Genomic DNA, 17,343 nt, shown 5'->3' with positions numbered 1-17,343 from the left:
GAGAGAGGAAAGGGGTGACATTGTCTAAAAGGAACTGGACTCTTTGCGTGACTTATGCAACTGTAACCCCTCTGTTTTTGGCATTTCCAAATAAAAATTGAAAAAAAAAGAGAAAGAAACCTGAGAATCAGTGTTCACCTACTGGCTATTTTTTTCCTTATCTTGTACTTAACATCCAGACTATACATCCAGCTGGGAAGGCTCTGCCCTCATCCCAGCCTATGCTCCTACCACATCTGAGATGCGTTATTATCTCCAAACAGACAATCCTTTCCTGCTTCAGCTATTTCCTCAGTATAAGCCATTTGAGTATTGCATTGTAACTCTTCCATTGCTTCTGCATCTCTGTCAAGGTCAGAGCCACTTGCCCAAGCTGAACACCCAGTCTTCAGGGAGAGCCATTGCTTGATCCTGTTTCAGTTTTCACCTTTTGTGGACATACGTGCCCGCTTCATGGAGTGAAAACTCCTAGCCAGCAAAAAGTCATGCTATCTATATCTTGATTCCCAAGTAGGATGAAGAAGTGTCAGGGTGCCAAGGACTTCCCTGGTTTAGCACTGAGAGTCCTGAGTTGATGTCACCTGAACAGCCAGCAGGGTCTGCCCTGTAGATGCTGTTTAATCATAACTTTTTATTGGCCTTTATATGTGAATCTTCTGATATTTCTTCAGGGTTTGGCCCTTAACTTCTGCTTCCAAATAATCTTAGGTCCTTAACCTAAGACTGCTCATTGTAGTAATCCACAGAGGAAATTACTTGTGAAACCCTAATCATCAGATGCCCAAGTTTATTTTTTAAAGATCATGTTACAGTATCTACTCTTAACATATACTTCCTGCTTTGTGCTTTGAAACATGTCCGTATAATGCAACTCTATGTAAATGTTCTGCCATATTACTTAAGGAGTCATGACAACAAAAAATTCTGTTCAAGATCAGTGCAGATGTATAATTTTCCAAATATTCTTAGTTATTTTTTTTTTTGGTGCCGGTGCTGGGGCTTGAACTCAGGGCCTGAGCTGCTTTTTGCTCAAGGCTAGCAGTCTAGCATTTCAATCACAGCTCCACTTCTGTCATTTTTGGAAATTTAGTGGAGATAAGAATCTCTCAAACTTTCCTGCCTGGGCTAGCTTCGAACTACAATTCTCAGGTCTCAGCCTTCTGAGTAGCAAAGATGACAGATGTGAAGCACCATGCCCCACTTATTGTCCAAATATTCTTAACCATGAGTGGTTTAATCAGCAAATGTTGAAGCTACAGATAGGCAGGTCTACCATACCAAGTACGTCAGATTATATTCTTCAGTTATGTTCAAAAACTTTGTAGCCCCTGGAGGTGGGATAATTTGAAAGCATGAGAGAAGGCTAATTTCAAAAGAGATATTAGTTAAAATGCTTCTGGGAAGAATTGAGTAGGAAGGAAAGAGACAGAAATAATCCAGGACTATATTAAACAGTCTTCATTAGAATGCTGTTGGATTCATTCCTTTGTTTCCTACCACTGTGTGTAATTATAGTATACAAAACTTTCAGATCTTCCTGCCATTAGGTATTTAAAAATATCTGTTCCAGATTTTCAAAATAAGTTTCTCATGTACAGTAATTATATTATATAAAATGTGTCATGCTGAATATTATATTTATTACATCCATTTAAATTTAGACTGCCTCTCCGGGTTGACTTAGCCATTGCTCTAATATTGCTATGGGCATTTTCAAATAGGACAGGAATTAATTCTACTTGATATACATTTTTGCGTTCTAGATAGACACTATTCTTTGTTAAAAAAATTCTGAGAAGAATTTTTATAAATGGTTTCAGAATTGTAGGACACCTTTTTCCCACCTATATTCCCTTCATTGTAAACATAAATCTCCAAGTTTCCGCTTCAATTAATAAAGCAGAAACTGTTTCCTTGGGTCACAAGTCACCACAGGACAATACGTAGAACAAAACTTAAATTTGGATGGATATGTTGACACAAGCTTATAATCACAGTATCTAGGAGGCAAAGAGAGAGAAAAGGTTTTGAGTTTGAGGCAGGCCTGCACTATATAGCTTGACCTTACCTCAAAATCATGCAATCAATTAATCAACTAGATGTTGGAGTTATATCTCAATCATAGAAAACTTGCTTAGCAAGCGAAAGGCTCTAGGTTCAATCCTCAGCACTATAATAAATAAAACAAACAAAAACAAATAATCCACAAATGCAACAAAAAAGCACTCATGGTTAGATTTGGCAGTCCTAGGGCTTTAAAGCCATGGAGCTAACCATTTGGATAACTGTCAAAAGAAACTCCGGGGAGTAGTTGATGGTTTTTGTGTATATGCCAGTCCTAGGGCTTGATCTCAGGGCATGCACACTGTCCTGAGCTTTCATAGTCAAGACTAGTGCTCTACTACTTGAGCCATAGCCCCACTTCCAGCTTTTTTGGAGGTTAGTTAGAGATAAGAGTCTCACAGGCTTTCCTGCTTACACTGGTCTCAAACGACAATCCTCAGGTGTCAGCCTTCTGAGTAGCTAGGTCCACGGCTCAGGGGAGTATTTGAGAAAGTGAGTTCCACGTGGTGAGACCCAATAAGCTGAGCACTCCTGAAAGGCCCACAAGCCCACTCCAAGGCCAATGAGACCAGAATCTCCTGAAGGAGCAGACCCACAGACATTTGTCATTTTCTTCTTATGAACCTCCAGGACAGTGACAAGCTCATAAGCATTCTCAACTAATGGAACTGGAATAGAATGCTTTTCAACTGTCCTATTTTTGTGACTTTAGAATTTCATTAATTCATGGAATCTCAGTTTCTCTAATTTAAGAATGGAGATAAGACCTTCTTTGTAGTATTCTTGTGTAACCCTACAGGTAGGAAATTCAGGTTAGAGTAAGTATCTCCAGGAGTTTGATATATAACCTAATAACAGGAAGCTTGAAAGACAACAGGGAGTGTTAGACACTGTGGTTCACTGGAGAATGCAAACCCTGACTAAATGTACCTTAGAAGAAAATAGCTTCTGAAACATTGAGCTGTTAAGTTGGGAATGGTGGCACATATCTATACTCCTGGCTACCCCAGAAAAATTATCTTTATCTCAAAACAACACCAACACAAAAAGGGTTTGTGAATGGCTCAAGTAGTAGAGCAGTAAAACTCCAGGTCCTGGATTTAATTTAAGTGTGAAGTTCAGCAGAACTATATTTTCTAGTTCTATATAACGTTGTTAAATACAGGACTCTGTATTAATTCAACAAATACCCAGTCCTCATTATCCTAATGTGTACAGAAAGAGAACCTGAAAGACGTTTATTGGGAACATGTACCCAGTAATGAAAGCAAACTATGTCCACTATGAACCACACTATCAAAACCACCTTTCCAGGTCCAGTTTCATGTTCTACCTATGGCTTTGTGACTATCTGCATTCTTTTTGAAAGTTTTTTTATATGTATTTTTATTGTTATTGTAAAGGCGATGTATAGAAAGGATACAGTTATACCAGTCAAGTAATGACTTATGTTACCTCTTCCCTGGCTCTCAGTTTTTCCTGTCATCCCCATCTACAACAATCTTCATTCTTATGTATATTTTTTAATTAGTGTTAATGACTAGAATAATGTGGAATTTAAAATAATTTAAGAAACAGAATGTATACTACTGTAGTTTATGATAAAGTAAGATCTTGCTTAATTAATGCTGAGGTTCTATTTTGGCCTGAGATTTTATGATTAGGAAACTAAAGCATCGAACTCATCACATAAAGGGAGCAGCTGATCATGTGACTTGATATCATTCTTAGAGCGAGAATCTTTCCCAGTGATTTTTTTGCGGCAAATTTCCTTTATATGAAATCTGCCTGCCAGTCTACCAATAAAGAAGCTCACAATTTTCTGACCTTCTTAACACTGAGCTGTCATTTGTTTATCATCTCCAATTTCAGCTCTATCTGAATGGAGCCAAGATCAGAGCTAAATAGTTTTATACATTTTCCATTAATATTTATTTTTAAATCATGACTCTCTCACTCCTTAGAGCTGTTATAAGACTTAAAATTTGGCTCCCTCATTCTTAGGCTGTTGGTAAGAATTGTGAAAGATGTGTCAGGAAGGTTAAAGGAAATTATTTTGGTGACACACTTAGCAGAACCCCTGGCATTTAGGAACATTCCAAGGTCTTGTCTGTCATTTTGATGAACATTTCTACTTCCACACACATAAGACCCTTTTGTCCTTCAGCTCAGGAACCTTTAATGGCCTCATTAATTATCCATGCCAAACATTTTTGCAAGGGACGTTACAGCTTGCAAAGCCTCGCTCACCGGCAGCTTTACAGCACCTATCATAATACTTAAATACATAAATTACTTAAATCTTTTTACTTCCCCCTGCCCTGTCTCCCTTGAACGCTGGGCCTAGGCGCTGTCCCTGAGCTTTTGTGCTGAAGGCTAGCACTTTACCATTTGAGCCATAGCTCCACTTCCAGCTTTTTGTGATTAATTGCAGATAAAAGTCTCATGGAGTTTCCTGCCCAGGCTGGCTTTGAAAGGAGATTCTCAGATCTCAGCCTCCTGAGTAGTTTGGATTACAGGCACGAGCCACTGGTGCCCACCTGGTAGTCTGTATACTAAGGTGAAAAAAATGGCTGCAAGTTTATCACGAAATTTGAAGGTATTCAGACATCTAACCTGTAGAAAGGTCTTCAGCCGTGTCAGGCCTTACACCAGGGGTAATTTAGGGGTCACTCGCCCAATTACTGCCCAGAGCTGCTTTTCCTGCCCCTACTTACGTCATGTAGGTGAAAAAGGAGCTGAGCGGCTCCAGGGAGTGGTTCCGGAAGTAGCTGAACTCCTGGCACAGCTTTTTCCGCATCTCCGTGTCGATTTTGGAAACAGTAAGAGGGTTTGTTTGATTAGCCAAGAAGTTGCCATAAGCAGTGGTCTGGAGATGAATTTTCAGGTCTAAAATGACAAGAACCCCCTGAATCAAGTTAAATTTTGTACCTTAGTGCTAATTTTAAAGAAAATACGTAGTACTTGTTAGACTTTTAGCATAGGTCTATACATTATTTAGACTTAATATTTGATCTCTAAAGAAATGAGAAGTCTATGGAAATATGCATTTACAAGTTTAAAAAGTTTCCAATTATCAAAAAAAACCTGTTATTTCATAGCTAAAAATAAATAAACACCTAGTCCACAGACGGCTTTCCCTGAGACAATTTTAGTCACTTGAAAAGAGCTGCTCAGGAAAGTGTTGGCTGAATGTTTTAAGGCTCGGTCCTAAATTGATGGGAAAGAGAAATTTTACTAGGATCAGCTAACATGGTAAATATACGTAATGACATAGACAACCTTTATGTCTGAATTTAATGTCCTTTCAATGCAGAGGAAGAGACTGAAGTTCAGTAGGGTTAAATTGTGGAATTTAAGAATGCATAAGCCTAGGGTTCAAAGCTAGATTTATTTGATTTCAAAGACACTTATAAGTGTCAGATTATCATTTGTTTGGTAAATCTTTAATTCTTCCATGTGGAATTATTCAGTTTCACTGATCAGAATTTACAAGTACTTGAATAATAATGCCTCCAGTATATCACCTATTACAGGATATTACATAGACTTGAACATATTAATTCAAAAGGTACACAATTTTAGTTTTATCTGTAGTTCTTTGAATCCTCCCTAACATAAAAATATATCTAAAAATAAAATTGAAAATTTAGAATATCTAAAATGTCTTTGGTTCCATCTAGCACACCAGTGGAGCCAATACAGTATCCTGGAGCTAGTTAGACCTTCCATTTATATTTATTGAGCATTTGTTATATATAGTCTGCTGCGAGAAACTCAACACTATACTAGATATGAACTCTTCACCCTGAAGGAAACGCACAATCTGGTGGGGAGAAGGCAGCCACAAACATGCCAATCCAACCACGTGTTAACTTCAGTGGTTAGAAGCTTGACTGTATGGGACTAGAGAAAATTACACTCCATCCAGAAAGATGGAAGTAAGAGGTATGTCCCTTGAAGGAGGTTAAGCCATAGAGGAGTCCTCAAGTACTCTGTGAGAGTGGGAGTCTGATGTTCCATGCTGAGTGTTCCATGCCTGTAATCCAGCTATTTAGGAGCCGGAGATCAGAAGATCTTGGTTGGTTCCAGGCCAGCCAGGCAGAAAAATCCATGAGGTTCTATGTTCAATTAACCACTAAAATACAGGCATCTGGATGCGTGCAAGGCCTTATTTCAAACCCTAGAACTGCCAAAACACCAGCAATTAAAAAAGCAGAAGAAGAATTGAAACCAAAGAAATAGCATGTGTTGTCATTAAGAGGGCATAGTATCTTTCTATTGAAGACAACAGGGAGACTCTGTGGTCTAAGAACTGCTTTTATAGCTGGGTTGATGTAGCTCCAGATGTCTGCTGGAGCTGAAGTCACTGGTTCATGAGACGCTGAGGGAGGTGCAGAGAACAATCATTCTTCCTCAGCATCTGGAGTAGATCTTGCCTCAAAAATGGCTCTTGTTCACACAGTTTCTTATTTAATTAACTTGGTTTAAAACATTTATGCTTTTATTCCCCATGCCTTGTTTTGGCTTTTCTTTTGGTAGTTGTTACGTTTGGTTTTTTTTTTTTTTAATGTCATTTGACAGTTTGCATTTTTAGCAAGGACGGATATTTGCCAACAGAAGTGACACAAATGCTATTTTTTTCCCAAAACCATGCTATGTTGCTCCATGACATATGTTTCTTTTAAGTTAAATAACTTTGAACTTTCAGCTGCCAGTGATATCCTGAAATTAAACATCTCAAGCATTCACACCCTGCAGGATCTTGGAACTGTGGAGTGGAGTTACTCAACAGTCAATGGAACAGAAACTCCCCTCCCCCATATTTTCCCAGCACCAAAAGATCCAAGGAACACTGGCAGGCAGATTGCAGGAAAATTAGGGTCTGAATGTTTGCTTTGATACGAGGATAGACAAAACAGTGCTTATAGTTTTGAAGTTTTCATAATGGGTTCACTTAATTTTTTTCTCCTACATTTCTCTAAATGCTTATCCAAATAGCTATGTCGGGAATAAGACTTTGAGATCAAATAAGTTTGGAAGAAACCGATTTCTGTAAATGAAAACATTAATGTGGGTGATTTGTTTGAAAAGAGCAGAACCTCTCTAGCCAGGGAGGTTCACATCCAGTACTTGGTAGAATTAAACTGATTTGTTTTATTTATTTATTTTTTATCTAGTAAAGTCATGTGGAAATGGTGTGTTTTCTTAAATGAGGAAGCAAGCTGGGTTCTGGTAGCTCAGACTTGTAATCCTAGCTACTCAGGATGCTGAGATCTGAGGATCATGGTACAAAGCCAGCCAGAGGAGGAAAATCCATGAGACTTTTGTCTTCAAATAATCACCAAAAAGAAAAGAAAAGACAAAGCCAGAAGTAGAGCTGTGGTTCAAGTGGTAAGAGAGCTAACCTTCAACAAAAAAGCTCAGGGACAGCACCCAGGCCCAAGCCCCAGGACTGGCACCTCCCCAACGCTCCCCCCACAAAAAAAAAGAAGTAGAATGTCCTCCAAATTCTGAGAACCTGATAATAAAGCAATTAAGTTGATCCTAAACAGCAGCAGAATAAAAAGAATCCACAATAATATTCTAACATAATGGAGTGTGTGTGTGTGTGTGTGTGTGTGTGTGTGTGTGTGTGTGTGTGTGTCCAGATTGTGTAAAACAGCATTATCCAAGGGTTGAGCCACTGGGTGAAGGGGCTGACCTGAGATCATGTGGCCAGTGGGTAAGTCAGGACAGGGAACTGGGACTTCATGGTCATCTTCTGTTAATTCATTGGCAGATCACTTAGAAAGTTATTCTTTCTTATCCTGTAGCTTCCTGCTTGGACCTGTCTACAACAACAATAACAAAAAGTGCCAGGTAGGCACCATTGGCTAATTCCTTTAATCCTAACTATTCAAGAGGCTGTGATTTGAGAACCACAGTTCAAAGCCAGCATGGGCAGGAAAGTTCATAAGACTCTTATCTCCAATTAGCCCCCCAAAAGAAAAGCTATAGCTGAAGTCGTAGAGTGCTAGTCTTAACCAAAAAAACCTCAGGGACAGCTTGCAGGCCCTGAATTCACGTCCTAAGACTCTATCTCTCTCACACACACAAACAAACACAGACACACAGATACACAGACACACAGACCACAGACACACACAATGAATCTGTACTTTAAGGTTATAGCAGGGATTAAAGAAGTAAGAGGATAGCCTTGCTTTAATCGTTGGTTTAAAAAGAAGTAAAGATGGGCTGGGAAGGTGGCTTAGTGGTAGAGTGCTTGCCTTGCATGCATGAGGCCCTCGGTTCAATTCCTCAGCACCACATAAGCAGAAAAAGCCCTAAGTGGTGCTTTGGCTCAAGTGGTAGAGCACTAGCCTTGAGCTGAATTGCTAAGTGACAGCGCCCAGGCTCAGAGTTCAGGCCCAAGACTGGCAAAAGAAAAGAAATAAAGGTAATGAAAGTAGGTAAAGTGAGCATAGAGTATCTACTACAAAGCAGTCATTCTTTCTTTCCATGTCTACTAGTTAACTTCCAAAATAGTTTGATTCAGTTGTCTGAGAACTTTGATTTTTATTCCCTAAATTAAAAAAAAATCCCAGCAGATACATTGATTCCTAACATTAGATCTAATAATAATTAAACTTTTTTTTCTGGTCCTGAGGCTTGAACTCAGGGCCTGCTGTCCCTTAACCACTTTCTGTTCAAGGCTAGTGCTCTACCGCTTAGGGCTATAGCACTAATTCTGGCTTTTTCTGTGTAGTTTATTGGAGGTAAGAGTCTCAAGGACTTTATTGCCCAGGCTGGCTTCAAACTCTGATCCTCAGATTTCAGCTTCCTGAGTAGCTAGAATTACAGGCATGAGCCACCAGTGCCTGGTTTAATAATTAATTACACTTTTAATAACTATATCTACAAAACCAGACATTCCTACACTTCTTCCTTTATGTTACTAATCATGTGTTTGTCTGAGATAGGGTCTCCCTGTGTAGCCTCATCTGGCCTGTGACTCACAATTCAGTTTCCACCTCCTGAGAGCTGAGATGACAGGCATCCCTACATTTCCTCTGATTTCTATTGTCCACTTTTCTGTTTTAGAATGACCACCTGATACCTAGATTACTGTGTTAATCTCTTAATTGGTCTGCTCAGGTTCTTTCTTTATTTTTTCTCAAAAGCTCCTTTACAGTTTAATCTTTTCAAATATTCTTATATGATATTACAAGTAGCTGAAGCCACTAGAAGCTTATTTTTTGGGGGGTTTGTGGGGCCTTAACTCTGGGCCTGAGCTCTTCAGCTCAAGGCTAGCGCTCTACCACTTGAACCACAGCACCACTTCTGACTTTTTCTGCTTATGTGGTGCTGAGGAATCAAACCCAGGGCCTCATGAATGTACTAAATATGCACTGAGCCACCTTCCCAGCCCCCACTGGAAGCTTTAGGTAAACCAAAATCAGCTTTTGTGGGATTTATAGAGTGCTTTACCTCGGTCAGAATGATTTTAATATGTATTACCTCTTAACTGTCACAAATAAGCCCCAGACTCAATGAAGTAACTCATGCATGTTTCCTTGCTGCAAGTATTTGGCTAAAAATTCCAAGGACTCTGATCCTCATTCCATGTTAGTTTCAGTACTGCCTTGAAACTTAAGTATTGACAGATCTTCAAGACACTGCAATGTTTGTTTTTTTAGTATAGACTCTAAATATTCCAATATTGCCTCTTAGATAATCACTACACATTTGATCCTTTCCTCTGTGATCCATTGGTTTTCCTGCCCATCTAGAATATCTTGCCCCTCACAACTCCTTCCTCCCCAGATACCATAGCAATGACTTTTTCCCAGCCATTGTTATTCAAGGTTTGTCTTGTTTTCCAGTATAAGATTGAACCACATTTTTAATGTTTCAGGCTCTTTGAGACATGATCTCATGATGTAACCCAAGCTGGCTATGCATCCCAGGCTAGTCTTAAATTCAAGATCCTTTTGTCTCAGCCTCCTGAATTCTGGGATTAGAGACATGTGCCACCACACCAGATTTCCTTATTTTGATTCCTCCCCCAGAATGGATAATGTTATATTGGTGGTCTCTGATGGAGAATGAAATCAATTAGCCATACACCTAACACCACTACCCTAAACTATGAAATGGGAAGAAATGGATTCAGGAACTCCAAAGTCTAACATAGAGGTAAATCTAATTTTGGGTGTAAATTCACTACAGATCAGAGGCAAGTCTAGAAATACTTAAGATTTGTACTTCAGAAAACATTGTCAGATATTTCAGATCTTCTCTTGAACTGTAGGTAGGCCAGAGAGATATTATCTAAACATCAGATAAGAAAGTTGTTGCTTTAGGAAACAAAGCAGCTTAACATCTCAGAGCAAGGAAGAGCAAGGTCTTGAACTCAAACATTTAGACTTGGAGTATGCAAAGGACAATCTTTGACTCTAGAGGGAAGGAAAAAGAAAATTAAGGTATTTTTGCTGCCTTAAAGAATAGGGCTAGAGAACTAGCTCAGCACTTGCCTAACATGCGAGCAAGTGAGAGAAAAAGAGAGAGAAGAGAGAGAAGAGATAAGGAAAAGTACAAATCCATCATACAACATAGGAGACAAAGCCACTTACCCTGTTTGAGTTGACTCTAGTCACCATAGTGAGCAGATGAAGCAAGTGGCCAACCCAAAGGTGACACACTTAAGTTGATGTCACTGATTAGGATTGAGTTCATTACTGGTTACAACAGAACATGAGCCGGGCGCTGGTGGCTCACGCCTGTAATCCTAGCTACTCAGGAGGCTGAGATCTGAGAATCGCGGTTCAAAGCCAGCCCGGGCAGGAGAGACCGTGAGACTCCTATCTCCAATAAACTACCAGAAACCCGGAAGTGGTGCTGTAGCTCAAGTGGTAGAGCGCTCGCCTTGAGCTAAAGAGCTGAGGGACAGCGCCCAGGCCCAGAGTTCAAGCCCCACGACCGACAAAAACAAAAACAAAAAACAAAACAAAACAAAAAACAGAACATGAAGTTGGCACCCAGCAGTTCTACCTCACAGGAACACAGTAGCAAAGGCTCTTTAGAGGAAGTGGCTTGAGAAGGCTTGAAAGGAGAATTTTATGTTCTCCAGGCAAAGCAGATGGTGGGTGGAATTTTGGTAGAAGGACCAGCTTTAGAAAAATGCAGGCTTGTGAAGAAATGCTTGAGAGAAAGCTGAGATCAGTGAGAATATTTTTCTAAGCTAAGAAGGAAGTGTGTCTTTCCTCATGGAAACAAGGGGTACATTGGTTTTCATTTTAAGTTTTTAAAAAAAGATACAGTTAGAGGTACAAACAACATCTAAGACATTATGGAGAAAGTTCTTTGAAATAAGAGTCTTCCTTCTGAAATAAGAGTCTTCTTCTTGTTTGTATGTGTAAATATAATGATAAGCAGTAGGTATAGACATAGGTAAAACTGAACTTTCTCCTCCACCTGTCACATATACATGTACCTTCTCTGCCACCTATTTCTGGCTTCGGATAATCACTACCTTTTATTTCTCTTGGATCTGTTTACAATTTTTGTTTTATAGATACACAATTATACAGAAAATACTGACAAATAAGCTGGGTGCTGGTGGCTCTCGCCTCTACTCAAGAGACTGAAGTCTGAAGATTGCTGTTCAAAGCTGGCCCAGTCTGGGCAGGAAAGTTTTGGAGGCTCATATCTATAATTAACCACCTGGAAACTGAAAGTGGTGCTCTGCCTCTAAGTGGTAGAGCTCTAGAGACTAACCTTGAAAAAAGCTCAAGGACAATGCCCAAGTCCTGAGTTAAAGCCCCATGACCAAAAATAGTTAAAGCCCCATTCTTATTTTTTTATTTATTTGCTTGTTTGTTTTGGTGCCAGTCCTGCAACTTGAACTCAGGATTTGGACGCTGGGTGATGTCCTTGAGCTTTTTGCTCAAGGATATTTGAGCTCTATCACTTGAGCCAGAGTTCTACTTCTGACTTTTTGAGGGGAGTAATTTATTGGAGATAAGAGTCTTAGGGACTTTCCTGGCTGGGCTGCCTTTGAACTTCCATCCTCGGATCTTAGCCTCCTGAGTAGCTAGGTTTCGTGGTGTGAGCCACTGGCATGCAGTTAAAAGCTACCCTTTTAGAGTATCATGCTACAGTGATTCTCTCCCTTGCTTTTCTCAATTAATGCATTTGGAAATCTATTTCTGCCTTCTTAGAATGCTTCCTTGGGCCTTTTTGTTTATTGTTGTGCTACTGTTCTTGTTATTTGCTTGTTTTCCTAACTGTAAAATATTCCATTATAAGAAAGTCCCATAACTTACTGAAGTGAAAAGAATCATTTGATTTATTTCCATCTTTCAGTACTCCTCACAGGACTACATGAAGAGCTCTGTCATCTCCTGTGTGGAACTTTTTGAGAGCCTTGGGGTTTCTAAACTTAGTGGATAAGCATTTGAAATTTCTGTAGTTGGTGACCAAATTTCTGTAGCTAGTATCCAACGTCTTCCTTTCAGCTTTCTTATTTTTCAACTCTTTTTCTATTCTCCAGAGTAGGAGTTACTTTGAAGCAGGATCTGTATCTTAACTCATCTTTACTTCTCTGGCCTTTGGTAGAAAGTGCTTAGTATATATACACTTGTTGAATTAACTTCTCATGAGAAGTAGAGTTGGAGAAGGTCAAGTGCTTTGTTAAGTGAGGGAAGCATGCGCTCGCTTCCCTCAGGCCCTTCCAAAAATCTGTGATGAGGAGTACAGTGAAAACGCAATCCAGAGTACAGAGCTCCCCCAGAATCCTGAGAGCCAAGGCAAACCTTTACCCTGTATGTTTCAGAAAAGGCTATTCATTGATAATCTTAAAGTATTAGTCTTTGTCTTTGCCACACAGGAGACAAATTTACATATAATTTTATTTGTATTTCCAATGTTGATGAAAATAACAGTGCTAATATTTTTAAAGAGTCAGGTGCTGGTGACTCATGCCTATAAGCTTAGCTATTTGGATCACAGTTCAAAGCCAACCAGGGCAGAAAAGTCCTTGTGAGACTATTATCTCCAATTAACCACTAAAAATCGAAAGTAGAGTTGTAGCTCAAAGTTTCTAAAGCACTAGCTATGAGCGAAGGAGCTCAGAGAAAGCACCCAGGCCCTGAGTTCAAGCCCCACAACCAACATAAATAAGTAAATAAATAAATAAATTCAAAAGAATACTAGCTTCCTTCTTTTCTACCCAGAAAAGTGAGTCACAGTGGTGCCACTGTGGCTCAAGTCCCTTTTAGTCAAGATCAGGCCATGGAAAAGATGAGTATTTCTGACCACATTGCCCATTTAGGAATATAATCCAGCACAGTTGTTAATACTAAGACTTCCCAATGTATTTCTGGACCATCTTTCTTTTCTTTCTTCTAAATTTACCTGAAACACTCATGTTTTCCTTCAAGTGTTTCAACACTATTCCTGCCAGAATACTTGTCAAGGAAGACTAGAGGACTTTAAAATAGAGTCAAGCAATTCAATTACTGCCAAGTCACCTTTTCTTTTTCAGAATGCTTCTGCTTCAGCATGGACACAGTTTTATCTTCTCTTCTTTATCTGTGATCGGATATGCTCATGGCAAAAGTAAACACAAATCCTGAAGTTTTTAATTCTAGCCCAACAAATGACATTGATTGATTCTCAACTCTGAATCTAGCTTAGGAAATGGCTGGGTCTCTCCAAGCACATTCACCCCCCCCCCAAAAAAAAAAAGAGAACATTTTGCTTTCACAAGTGGCCAGTTCTTCCCCCTCCCCATCCTAGAAAATAATCAGCAGTGTAGTTCTTTTTATTTTCTATTAGCAAAAGGATCTGACATTCATCAATAAACTGACCTCCTATACACAGGAAGCAGTTGCATTTTAGTGGTAAAAGAGACAGACATCTCTGTATACTCCATCACTGGCAGCCTGTAATTTCCTCACTACCAGCCTAAGCTTCAATGTCCTCACCTGAAGACATTAAATCTTACTTGGATTTATTTCTCCAACAGCCATGATAGCCCAAACATGGTTTAATGGCTCACTTTGATTTTTGGCAGTTCTTCAAACAGCAGATTATACACAGTTTCAAATAGAGTTGGGAAATGAGAACGCTGATTTCTAGGAAGAAAGGTAGAGGCATCAAGGCAATGATGTGTGTGGCGGGCATTCTTAACCAGGGGTCAGAGATGGCTTTGGGTGGTCTCTGGTGCCCAACTTTGTTGGGGGTAGGATTCTGCATGTGTGAATTTATTTATGTTTCCAATTGTGTTCTGTGGTCTCTTGAAAATAAGTCTGAATCCTTTCTTTCTCTTCCAAATTGAAAATTAAGAGACCAGATTCAGCCAAATGCCTATTCAGATGACAGATGTGTTATCCTAAATGCTTCTCTTCCTTCTTCCTCTCTGAATTGAGTCTTTTAGTAAGAAGTCCCATAGCAGAAAATATTGGGTATACCTTTTAATTCTTGTTTTTTTTTAATCTTTGTTACCATTTTATTACCTAGGATTCTTTCTATGGCCTTAGTTATGACTTCCCTTGGTTTCTCTCTGAATAGTTTTATGAGTAGCCTAAACACTATTCAGTCATTATAGATGACGATTTATAGCCAGCAGAATTCTCATCTGAAAGAGTCTACCTATTCCTAATGCTAATGATAGATAGGTCAGATTTTCTTGGCTTGGGCAATGTGGCCTGAACTCTAGCTTTAACTGGTCGCAACCAAAAACAAGTAGCCAGATCCCCTTCTGTTCTACCCTGGAACCCTGCAAGATCACTGTCACATTTTTTCTAGTTTGTTTTCACCTGCTAATACCCTTCTTAGGAGGCTTTCTCTATAGAGCTTACTTGCTGCTTCTAGAATTAACCTAAAAGCTTTAAAGTATCCTATTTGATTGTATAAGTCAACATGAACCAATAGAGCTGTTGTTAATAACAGATTACTACTCTACATGTGCTATCTTTGGTAAAATTTGGGGGAACAAATGTAGTTTGAAGGTAATTTCTTTCCACTGAGAGTTTTCTCCTGTATTTTTCACTATTTCTCACCTAAGTCAACATCTTCTTCACAAGTGATGACTTTGAGGCTCAGGGGCTTAGAGTCCCAAGGTCATCTACTTAGAAGTGGCAGAGGTCAAAGGCAGGAATTCTGAATTCATGCCAAGACCCTTCACAGTCCAGTAATTTATTTTTTTTTTGGACTTCAGTTAAAGACAAACCAAAATTTTCATGTTGTTTTTGTTTTGCCAACGATCACTTGGCAATTTGGTGAAGGTCTGTTCCAATTCATATTCATAAATATGTAGAATGAAATGCAAAGGGAATTAAATTGTTTGTGACATAGTCATGAAATGTTTTCCTTTTGGGTTTTAAAACAGAGTCTTGCTATACCAAGCTGGCCATGAACTCACGATCCTCCCATTTTAGCTGCCTGAATGCTGGGGTCACCACCATATCTGGCTTAGAATGTTGTAAACTGTAATAAATATTGATATTTCCTTACTGAGATATTAAAATGGAGAAAATCCACCATGATGTTTTAAAGTGACTGTAAGAACTTTAAAAAGATCGGACAATATTGAATTTTCTATTGGTGATCATAACAGACACTGATTCTGTTAACTACTGGGATTTTATAACCTTAAGGAAAGATCATATTAAACTCACTTAGAAGATATTGAAAATAGAGATCTAATGTTTTTTCTCATCTATGTCATGATCACGAGAAGTCTAAATTCCAGGAAATAGAGATCTAATGTTTTTCTTCATCTAAGTCTTTATCACAAGAAGTTTAGATTGCAGGAATAAGAATACACTTAAGGGGCTGGGAAGGTGGCCCAGTGGTAGAGTGCTTGCCTAGCATGCATGAAGCCCTGGGTTGGATTCCTCAGTACCACATAAACAGAAAAAGCCCTAAGTGGCGCTGTGGTAGAGTGCTAGCCTTGAGCTAAAGAAGCTCAGGGACAGTGCCCAGGCTCTGAGTTCAAGCCCCAGGACTGGCAAAAAAAAAAAAAAAAGGAATCTGCTTAAGGCTTTTTGGTGTGATCCTAGTCCCTTCCCCTTGCTTCCTGAGAACCATCATTTCCTTCCTTCCTTTTCAAAGGGCAAGGAGAGCTCTACTCACCTTCTAAGGTCTCACACTGAACCAGGTTGATGTAGTCCTGCTGGGTCAGGAGGCTGGCTTTGCAGCCTCGTACCAGGCCCTCCAGGTAGCCATGGTCCACGTTGAAGTATAGTTCTGCACTCTCAAGCATGGGGGAAAGATCTCAGCCAACTCTGGCTAGAAGAGTTCTGAAGTCCTGGTCAGCCCTGAAGAACTTACACCTGTGAAGGACAGGGCTGGTGGCACAATCGCTCAGCTGATCAGCAGAGCTTTGGTGTGACTAGTTTCCTCTGGTTTCAGTGGCTTCCCACACTGTAAACTCAGTCCTGTTTTTATATCAACAATGAATCAGCCAGATGACCCAGGGAGCCAACCACTGTTGGGAGGAGAGTAGAAGAAATGGTAGAGGAAGGGCAGGAGAAGGGGGGTAGGGGGGGGGTGCTCAACTCTTTCCTGCCCCAGGCCCTGCCCTGACTGGCTTTGCTATTCTCAGGCTGCAAACACCTGAGTGTTTTGTCAACATCCCTACCGGGTCCCAACCTTGAAATTGTAAATTAGATTTGCTGCTTCTGTTTTTTTTTTTTTTTGAGGATTTATAATACAAACAAAGTAAGATCTCTTTTCAATATGCATTAATTTATATGACTAGATCACATGTGGATAGTTTGAAGAATATTGAAATATTAATTCTCTGACACGCTACATTTATAGAATAGATGGTTAGTAATGCACAATACTAAAGATGTTTCCTTTGCAATCTAGGGACAAAGCCCTATGGTGTGTCTTAATAGAGCCATGTATAGAAAGTAGCTAGCCATGAGCAACGGGGAAATGAAGGGAATTTAAATGGAGACTGTGATCACAAGGTTTCAGACAAAATATAATAATTAAACTTTCTTCAAGCTAGTCTCAGTCCTGTGGAGTAGATCTAGGGATAGGAAATGCCTCTGGCAATCTCAGTAACTCCATCCCCTAAGGCTAATGCTGTTATCCTCACCAGAGAGACAAACCACTGTCAGTCTAGTGAAAGTGTATTTGTTACCAGTTCTTAACCTGTTTTTGCTGCTCTCAATTAACTGCAAACAGAAGAGCGGTCTACATTTTCCATCTTGCATTTGCCATTGTTCAAAGCCATTCTCTTCAATCATTTTGCAGCTACCTTAGGCACCAGGAAAG

General features: G+C 39.6%; 1 protein-coding gene across 2 annotated transcripts in view; it reads right to left on the bottom strand.

Moving 5' to 3' along the window:
• Atp6v0d2 (ATPase H+ transporting V0 subunit d2) overlaps positions 1–16,485 on the bottom strand; it is a 40,189-nt gene extending 23,704 nt beyond the window's left edge. For both annotated transcript variants that reach the window (XM_069991010.1, XM_069991011.1), the window contains exons 1-2: positions 16,189–16,485; positions 4,782–4,953 (exon numbers count right to left, since the gene is read on the bottom strand). In XM_069991010.1, coding sequence (XP_069847111.1) covers positions 4,782–4,953; positions 16,189–16,318 — 302 coding nt within the window. In that variant the 5' untranslated portion in view covers positions 16,319–16,485. The remainder of the gene's footprint in view (positions 1–4,781; positions 4,954–16,188) is intronic.
• Between the last annotated feature and the right edge of the window lie 858 nt (positions 16,486–17,343).

The sequence above is a fragment of the Dipodomys merriami genome, unplaced genomic scaffold, assembly GCF_024711535.1.
Source record: "Dipodomys merriami isolate MVZ:Mamm:240054 unplaced genomic scaffold, mDipMer1.0.p SCAF_4, whole genome shotgun sequence".
NCBI lineage: Eukaryota > Metazoa > Chordata > Mammalia > Rodentia > Heteromyidae > Dipodomys > Dipodomys merriami.
This window is presented reverse-complemented; position numbering and strand designations above follow the sequence as displayed.